We start from the raw sequence: 9,271 nt of genomic DNA on the forward strand, positions 1-9,271 counted from the left end.
CCTGTCTGTGCCCAGCCCTTCCCTGTGTCCATTCACACACACATGTGCCCTCCATCCCCTGGCACATGTTCTCATGTGTGCCCAGCCCTTCCCTGTGTCCATTCACACACACATGTGCCCTCCATCCCCTGGCACATGTTCTCATGTGTGCCCAGCCCTTCCCTGTGTCCATTCACACACACATGTGCCCTCTGTTCCCTGGCACAGGCACCCGTGTGTGCACAGCCCTCCCCCTGCCTTTGCCCACCCTCCCCCGTGCCCCTCCCTGTGCCCCCCACTCCAAGCAGCCCCTCTGCCCCCGGCAGGTCCCACGGCCCCGACGCCAAGATCCTGGAGCAGGGGCCGGGCCAGCCCCAGGGGCCGCTGGCCCTGGGCCACATGCTGCACATCGCCACGCAGATCGCCTCGGGCATGGTCTACCTCGCCTCCCTGCACTTCGTCCACCGAGACCTGGCCACCCGCAACTGCCTGGTGGGCCACGACCTGGTGGTGAAGATCGGGGATTTCGGCATGTCCCGGGACATCTACAGCACTGACTATTACAGGGTGAGCTGCCCCCTCGCCCCCCCCAGCTCTGCCATGGGCTGGGGCGGCCATGCTCGATTTTCCCTCTTGGCTGCTGCCCCCCACCCTGTCTCCATCTGTATTCAACCACAGAGTGGGTTGGGTTGGGTTGGGTTGGGTTGGGTTGGGTTGGAAGGGACATTTAAAAGTCATCCAGTCCAACCTGCAACCTTCTACTAGACCAGGTTTCTCAAGCCCTGTCCAATCTGGTCTTGAATGTTTCCAAGGAATATTCCACAGCTTCTCTGGGCCACTGGTGCCAGGGACTCACCATGAAAAATTTCTTCCTTACATCTCGTCTGAGGCTTAATGAGTGGGGCCAGGGATGAGGGGGGCAGATGGGGGGAGCCCTGCCCTGCCCTGACAGCCCCGCCGTGGGCAGGTGGGAGGCAGGACCATGCTGCCCATCCGCTGGATGCCCCCCGAGAGCATCCTGTACCGTAAGTTCACCACCGAGAGCGATATCTGGAGCTTCGGCGTGGTGCTCTGGGAGATCTTCACCTACGGGAAGCAGCCCTGGTACCAGCTCTCCAACACCGAGGTGAGCAGGCAGGGGGGAGTGGATGGTGACAGACCCCCCAGGGGGTACCCAGAGCGGGGGGATCCCATCTCCATCCCGGTTCCCACAGGCCATCGAGTGCATCACTCAGGGGCGGGAGCTGGAGCGTCCCCGCACGTGCCCCTCCGAGGTCTATGCCATCATGCAGAGCTGCTGGCACCGGGAGCCCCAGCAGCGCCGGCCCATCAAGGAGATCCACAGCCGCCTCCAGGCCCTCGTCAAGACCCCCCCTGTCTACCTGGACATCCTTGGCTGAGCGGGGACCCCCACCCGCCCTCAGCTCCCCGCTGCCCCTCTGCCCTCCCTGCTGCCCAGGGGCATGGCTTTCCCCCCCCTGCACAGCCCTGGACTGATGCCCCAAGCAGGGGGAGAGGGCTGAAACCTTATTTATAGTGGAAAATGCCAGCCCATCCCAGGGGGGGCTGGAGGGTTGGGCTGGGGGACCCCCAGGGCTGGGACCCCCAGGTTTGTGGCCCTGCTGCCTGGCTCCTTGTCATTCCCCCAGCGTGCCGGGATGGAGCTGTTCTGCTGACGTGGGTTGGCTCGAGGGGGCAGAGCTGAGAGCCCCCCAGCACGGGGTCCGTGCAGGATCTGGGGGGGCTCAGCTCTCTGGGGGAGTTGGGACGCCCCGTGCTCTGCAGCAAAACCAGTCACTAATAAACCGTCTCTCCCCCGCACTGGGCCCTGCCTGCTCCGGGGTGTCATCTGGGTGTGGGGAATGGAGGGATTTTGGGCTTTTTGAAGCAGGGAGACCACCCTGTCTGGGACAGAGGAGCTGGAGGGGAGGTGCTGCCCCAGGGATCCCGGGATGTGGGGACGTGTGCCCAAGATGCAGGGATGATGTGTGCCAGGACCCCGGGATGCAGGGATGATGTGTGCTGGGATGATGTGTGCCAGGATGAAGCAATGTGTGCCCAGGGCCTCAAGATGCAGGGATGATGAGTGCCTGGGATGCAGGGATGTGTACCCAGGAACCTGGGATGCAGGGATGATGAGTGCCTGGGATGCAGGGATGTGTACCCAGGAACCTGGGATGCAGGGATGCTGTGCCCAGGATGTTGGGATGCAGGGATGCTGTGCCCAGGATGTTGGGATGCAGGGATGATGAGTGCCTGGGATGCAGGGATGTGTACCCAGGAACCTGGGATGCAGGGATGATGAGTGCCTGGGATGCAGGGATGTGCCCCCAGGAACCTGGGATGCAGGGATGATGAGTGCCTGGGATGCAGGGATGCTGTTCCCAGGATGTTGGGATGCAGAGATGTGCCCCCAGGAACCTGGGATGCAGGGATGCTGTTCCCAGGATGTTGGGATGCAGAGATGTGCCCCCAGGAACCTGGGATGCAGGGATGGTGTCCTCATCCTCAGCCCAGAGGGGGATGTTTTTGGCTGCGCCACAGGGACCACCTTGGGCAGTGCCCCAGGGGTGCTGGTGCCATACCCTGGCCTGGGGCACCTGAGTCCCCTCGCCAAGGGGTCCAGGAGATGGATGGGACTTCACAGCACAGAGCCAACACCCCCCACCCAAGGGCGTCATCCCCCCTTCCCTGTGCCCTCTCATCAGAACCAGGGGTTATCACATGCCCTGTAGCGTCCACTCCATCATCCTTCCTCGGGCTCTCCAGCCGCCTTGGTAATGGTTGAGACCTGGATTTGACCATAATGGAGCTGAATTGATTTCATCTGGATAATTAGGCAGCACAGGCAGGGCCCTGGCAGCTCCTTTGTTACCCCCCGTGACCCGAGATAAGCAGGAGGAAAGCGGGGTCGTGGGGGAAACTGAGGCACGGCACAAGGTGGGAGCAGCTGGGGGGGGTCTGTGGCAGGTACCAGGGGGCTTGGGGTCAACAGAGCATGTGGCTGTGCTGGGTGGCCGGGGCTGGATGTGGCACAACAAGAACTGGAGGAAATCAGAGCCAACCCCAGCACCCGACAGCTCCCAGCCTGTAATCCATCCCAAAACCCTGCAGTGGGGCTGGATCCAGCCCCCAGCCCAGGGCTCAGGCCCCTCTGTCAGGCCCTGGATCTTAGTCAAGGGTCCAGCCCCGGGATGTGGGGAGCTGGCACAGGCAGGGTCTGGTCCTGTTGGAGCTCAGCCGGGCTGGCAGAGCCCCCCACCTGCTTCTTTGGGGTCTCTAATTGCTGCCCACGTTGATTTATGGCCTTTTTCCCTCTTATCTAATTTGAGGAAGGAACTAGATTACAACCTTGAGCTTTTCCAGCCCCGTGTTGGAGATTGCCACAGACCAACGCCCCAAAAGGGACCGTGTGCGGTGGTGACGTCCCCCCCCCCTCCCAAAACAGGGAGGGCTCCCCTGCAGCCGTGCCTCAGTTTCCCTCCTGGGGTGGCGATGCCTCGGTTTCCCCCGTGGGGGTGGCTGTGCCTCAGTTTCCCCCTTAGGGTGGTCAGGGAAGAGTTAAGGCTCCCCCCGCGATCGATCGGATCCTCCCCTCTCTCCCTCCTGCAGCAGTTTCTCCATTTCACTGCTCCGGGGGGAGCGGTAATGGACTCTGGCAATGAGGTAATTAACGGCTCCGCTCCCAGGCGGAGCTGCCGCCCCAGCGGCACCGTGGCCTGGCCCCGCTAACCCGGGTTCCTCAGACCTGGGGAGTCTCGGCCCCGATTCTGCCTCTTGCAGCCCGGCTGGGTGACCCCCGGACGGATCCTGCCCAGAGGGTCCCAGCCCGGCTGAGCCACCCTCCTGCTCCCTGATGCCGCAGGCTCAGACCGTGGCAGGGCTGGATCTGCTCTCTGGGGGAGGTCCCACCCCTCAGAAGCTACTAAAGCGACCCCAGGTCCCCTCTAAAGGGACCAGGCGTGTTTTGGGGTTCCTCCCCCCCGGATGGGGTGGATGGATGGGAGGACAGCGGAGTTGTGAATGCGGCTGTGTCCTGGCCCTGCAAGGGATGGACCCCGCACAGCCCCCAACCACACCGAAGTGCACTTGGGGGTCTCCGTCCTCTCTGGCTCCGGGGGCTCTCGGGGGGGCTGCAAAGGCATCTCGGCACTGAAGTGCCGCTGAAGTGTCCCCGAGCAATAAATACTTCCACACCGCCCTGGGGACACCTTAAAAAGCACTGGCGCGGGGCGGGGGGGGTCACTTCCACGCCAGGTCCCCAGCTCCGGATGTCTCCAGCGCGGGACCCCTCGGTGCCCAACCCCTGCTCCAGGAAGCGCCGTTTTGGGGTGGCCACAGCGGAGCCTCAGCTGCGGGTGGGCTCGATCCTAATGGAGAGCCGGGGCGGGCAAGGGAGGGGGGGCGGTAGGGGAGGGGGGTGGGCAGCTGAGCCGCCCTGGGACGTGAAAATCGTTGTGAGTGATTAGAGCTGTTCCTGTAACGAGCAGAGCAATTAACGGCGCCTCGGGAGCAGCGCAGGCCGCTAATGGGGGATGGGGGCGGGGGGGGGGCGGCTGGGCAGGGGGACACTTGGGGCTGAGCTGCCCGGCCGGGGGTCCCGGGGTGGGGGCGACACGTGGACGGGTGTCCCAGGATAGGGGTGACACGTGGATGGGGGTCCCGGGATGCAGGTATGTAATTGTGATATATAGTCAGGATCCAGGGATGCAGAGGTGATGGATGGCTGAGGATCCCGGGATGTTGGGGAAACACGTGGCCAGGATCCTGCAATGTAAGGCTGGGGTGTCTGACATGGAGGGGTCATGTGTGCCCGGGATCCTGGGATGTGGGGATCATGTGTGCCCGGGATGCTGGGACAGTGTGTGCCCGGAATGTGGGGACGATGTTACCTGAGAGTTCAGGATGCAAGTATGGTGTGTGCCCAGGATACAGGAATGATGTGTCCCTGGAATGCAGGGGTGATTTACCTGAGATGCAGGAATGATGTGCCTGGAATGTTGTGCAGGAACATGTGCCTGGGATGCAGGAAGGATGTCTTCCTGGGATCCAAGGATGCAGGGATGATGTGTGCCCAGGATGTTGGGATGCAGGAACGATGTGTCCTTGGGATGCAGGAATGATGTACCCAGGATGCTGAGATGCAGGGATGCTGTGCCCAGGATGTTGGGATAAAGGGATGATGTGCCCAGGATGCTGGGATGCAGGGATGCTGTGCCCAGGATGCTGGGATGCAGGGATGCTGTGCCAAAGATGTTGGGATGCAGGGATGCTGTGCCCAAGATGTTGGGATGCAGGGATGCTGTGCCCAGGATGCTGGGATGCAGGGATGCTGTGCCCAGGATGTTGGGATGCAGGGATGCTGTGCCCAGGATGTTGGGATGCAGGGATGATGTGCCCAGGACACTGGGCACCAGCCCGGGCTCTGCTTCCCAACCACCAGTCCGTGCCATGAAGCTGAAGGACACCTCGGTCCCCCCGGCCCCTCCCCTTGGCTGGGGGGTCCCTTCACCTGCCCCGGCCCTGTGGGACACTCCAGGTCAGGGCCTGCACCCACGGGTGCCACAGAGCCCTCGGGACAGGGACACCCTGCAGCTGAGGGGTCACGCCGGGACGTCCCCATGGACCCCATCCCCCCCCAGCGCCGTGTGTGAGCAGCCTCGGGGATGCTGCTGTGCCAAAACTCTGCTGGTTCCTGGACAGACAAGAAAAAAAAAAGAAAAGAAAAAAATAATTAGGGTTTTTTATTTTTTTCCTTTTTCCGTAGTAGTCTCCACGTCCAAACTTCCTGAGAGCAGCTCCGGGCCCTCCCTCCGCTTCCGACGGCCGTGCTGCGCCATCCCGGCCGGCCGAGCCCACCGGCCAGGCCAGCCCCGCGTGGGGCCACTGCACCCCCCCCCGCCTGTCACCGCGGCCCCCGGCCAGGTGAGTGCCACCGTGCCCAGCCTGGGGCACCCTGGGGGCCGGGGGTGGGGCGGGGGGGGTTGCGCCGTGCCCTGAGGTGCTGCCGGAGCGGGAACAGCCCCCAGCACCGTGGGGGGCTTGGGAATGGTGCAGGTTCCAAGGTGAGGGGATGCGGGGGCGGGGGGGGACGACAGCGAGGGGACGGCGGTGGACGGGGAGTGGGACAGGGCTGCGACACCCTTTGGTGACCCCAGTGCTGCCCCTGCCCCTGTCCCTGCCCATGTCCCTGACTCACCCCCCTGCCCCCCTCACCCTCACCCAGCCCCATCCCTGCGGGTCCGCGGTCCCGGAGGAAACGCGTCACCCCCCGGGCTGTGGTGGAGGAAGAGATAACGGCTGGGGGAGCCCAGCGCAGTGTCCCCTGCAGGGACAGGGCAGGGCTGGTCCCTGGTCCCCTGCCCTCACCCCACATGCCCCCTCCACCCCCATCACCAGCGGCTGATGCTCCTCATCCCACCCGGGAGGTGCTCAGGGACAGCCGTGGGGAGGGAAGTGTCAGGTCTTGGGGGGGGGTCTCTCGCCACTGTGGCATCCATGGGGGGGCTCTTTCCCGCGGTTGGGCTCCCCAGTGAGGAGCAGATGGGGCCCGCCAGCATGTTTTGATGATTCCTCACTTTTCCTGCCGGTATCTCCCAGTGGTTCCTGTTGTTCCCGGCAGTTCTGGGACCCCCCACCCCCCATTGCTGGAGCAGAGCATGAGGCTGGCAGTGGGAGCACTGGGAGGGCTTGGGGTTCCCATGGCTCTCCCCCCCTGCCAGGGTCCAGGGGAGGGAATTTTGGCAGCGGATAAGCAATTAATTCCTCACTGCCGGGAGCCGAAGGGAAATGGGGGAAACTTTCCCACTAAACCGTTTTTCCACCCAAAACCGGATGCTCTGGCCCCAAAACGCAGCGCGGGCTCCGGTGAGGGGGAGGATGAACTCAGGGGGCTGCCGGGGCAGCACCTTTGGGGTGTCCTACGGCCGGAGCAGCAAGGAAACCAGCGTGAATCCAGCTGTGCTGACCAGGAAACCTCTGTTTCCTCCCTGGCACTCGGCAGCCCCAGCCCCGTAACACGCGTCCCGGTAAACAGCACCCCCAGCACGGGGGGCTCAGGGGCTCGCTGGCCCTCCCAGCCGGGCCCCCCGGGCTGGCAACGATCCCGGAGCCGCCCCGGCAAAGCCAGACCCTCTCTGGGTTGAGCAAGAAGCCGTTGGATCCAGGAAGCACAACTGGGAATAAACACAGAACGGGTTGAAGTGGGGCCGTGCGGCGCCGCGCCAGGGGCTGGAGCCGCCGTGCCAAACCCCGCCCCGGCACCCCGGGCTCCCACCTCTGGCGGCATCCCGGGATGGGGTCCTGCTGGAGAGGTTGGGGTGATGCCAGGATGCGCCCCGGGGTGTCTGGGGATGCTGGGATGAGGCTGCGTGGGGCCACCCAGGCTGCCGAGCGGCCGCGCCTCAGTTTCCCCCTGGCACGGGGGGAGCAGCGGGGCCGGGGCCGTTTCTCGGGGTGGAGGAATGCGAAGCCAGCCCCGCGGGGAGGTCGGATCTCGGATCCAGAGCCGGGGCCGGGGGCGGTGGGTGTGGAGCGGGAATGTGTGGAGGCAGAGGGTGCAGCCGTGGTCTCTCTCCGGGCAGGATGCTGCTGCGGGCCGCGGTGCTGGCCGTGCACGCCGCCCTCCTGGCTGCCCTCCGCCCCAGCGACCCCAACGTGTGCAGCTACTGGGAGAGGTAGGGCTGGGGGCGCTGGGAGGGGGCACGGTGACAGCGGTGGGGCCTCGCAGGACCTGCTGTTCACCTCGCACACCCCCCCACCCCCGCAGCTTCACGGCGGCAGTGAAGGAATCCTACACCAAGCCCCACGTCGTGTCCTCCAGCGAGCCCTGTCCCGGCGGGCTGGGCTCCCCCCTGCCCTGCCCGCAGCAGAGGTGGGAGCAGCCCCGGCTCCCCAGAACCCCTTGGGGACCACACGGTGTCCCCGAGGGCGTGAGGGGCTGGAGGGGGGCTGTCCCCCAGGCTATGGGGGGCTGGAGGAGGGCTGTCCCATGAGAGGATGTCCCCGAGGACATTGGAGAGGGGGCCTGTCCCACTGTGGGTTGTCCCCAAGGACATTGGGAGGGCTGGAGGGGGGCAGTCCCATGAGGAGGTGTCCCTGAGGCCATGATGGGGGGCTGGAGGGGGGCTGTCCCACTGCAGAGTGTCCCCAAGGATATGGGAGGGGGATTCAAGGGTGGTCTGTCCCTGTGCAGATTGTCCCCAAGGCCGTGGGGGACTGGAGGGGGGATGTCCCAGTGCAGTGTGTCCCCAGAGCCACAGAGGGCTGGAGGGGCCCTGTCCCCGTGGTCATGGGTGGGCTGGAGGGGGGCTGTCCCAGCACAGAGTGTCCCTGAGGCCGGGGGGGGGATGGATGGGGGTGTCCTAGTACAGGGTGTTCCCAATGCCACTGGGGAGATGGAGGGGGGCTGTCCTATGAGAGGGTGTTCCCAAGGGCATGGGGGGGAGTTCGAAGGGGTCTGTCCCTGTGCATGGTATCCCCATGCATGGTGTCCCCAAGGTCTTCGGGGGCTGGAGGGGTGCTGTCCCACCACAGGGTGTCCCCAAGCTTATGGTGGGGGCTGGATGGGGGATGTTGCAATGCAGGTTGTCCCCAAGACCATGGGAGGCTGAAGGGGGGCTGTCCCACCACAGAGGGTCCCTGAGGCCATGCGGGGGGGTGTGGATGGGGCTGTCCCAGTGCAGGGTGTTCTCGATGACACCGAGGTGGCTGTCACCCTGCAGGGTGTCCCCAAGGGCATGGAGAAGAGTTTGAGGGGGTCTGTCCCTGTGCAGGGTGTTCCCAGGGCCGTGGGGGATTGGAGGGGGGCTGACCCAGTCCAGAGTGTCCCCAAGGCCATGGGGGACTGAAAGGGGCCTGTCCCTATGGCCATGGGGGGGTGAAGGGGGGTCTGTCCCAGTACAGGGTGTCCCCAGGGCCATGGGGGGCTGTAGGAGGTCTGCCCCAGTGCAGGGTGTCCCTATGGGCATTGGGGGGGTTAAGGGGGGTCTGTCCCAGTGCAGAGTGTCCCTATGGCCATGGGGGGGTGAAGGGGGGTCTGTCCCAGTACAGGGTGTCCCCAGGGCCATGGGGGGCTGTAGGAGGTCTGCCCCAGTGCAGGGTGTCCCTATGGGCATTGGGGGGGTTAAGGGGGGTCTGTCCCAGTGCAGAGTGTCCCTATGGCCATGGGGGGGTGAAGGGGGGTGTCTGTCCCAGTGCAGGGTGTCCCCAGGGCCATGGGGGGCTGTAGGAGGTCTGCCCCAGTGCAGGGTGTCCCTATGGGCATTGGGGGGGTTAAGGGGGGTCTGTCCCA

General features: G+C 64.8%; 2 protein-coding genes across 2 annotated transcripts in view; both read left to right on the forward strand.

Moving 5' to 3' along the window:
- The window catches only part of NTRK1 (neurotrophic receptor tyrosine kinase 1), a 9,112-nt gene extending 7,733 nt beyond the window's left edge, over positions 1-1,379 (forward strand). The window contains exons 15-17 of the mRNA XM_017808394.1: positions 306-546; positions 947-1,105; positions 1,194-1,379. Coding sequence (XP_017663883.1) covers positions 306-546; positions 947-1,105; positions 1,194-1,379 — 586 coding nt within the window. The remainder of the gene's footprint in view (positions 1-305; positions 547-946; positions 1,106-1,193) is intronic.
- Positions 1,380-5,850: 4,471 nt separating this feature from the next.
- PEAR1 (platelet endothelial aggregation receptor 1) overlaps positions 5,851-9,271 on the forward strand; it is a 19,436-nt gene continuing 16,015 nt past the window's right edge. The window contains exons 1-3 of the mRNA XM_017808395.1: positions 5,851-5,904; positions 7,563-7,655; positions 7,748-7,896. Of these exons, the coding sequence (XP_017663884.1) occupies positions 7,564-7,655; positions 7,748-7,896 (241 nt within the window). The 5' untranslated portion in view covers positions 5,851-5,904; position 7,563. The remainder of the gene's footprint in view (positions 5,905-7,562; positions 7,656-7,747; positions 7,897-9,271) is intronic.

This window comes from Lepidothrix coronata, unplaced genomic scaffold (assembly GCF_001604755.1).
Source record: "Lepidothrix coronata isolate B3197 unplaced genomic scaffold, Lepidothrix_coronata-1.0 Scaffold23, whole genome shotgun sequence".
Lineage (NCBI taxonomy): Eukaryota > Metazoa > Chordata > Aves > Passeriformes > Pipridae > Lepidothrix > Lepidothrix coronata.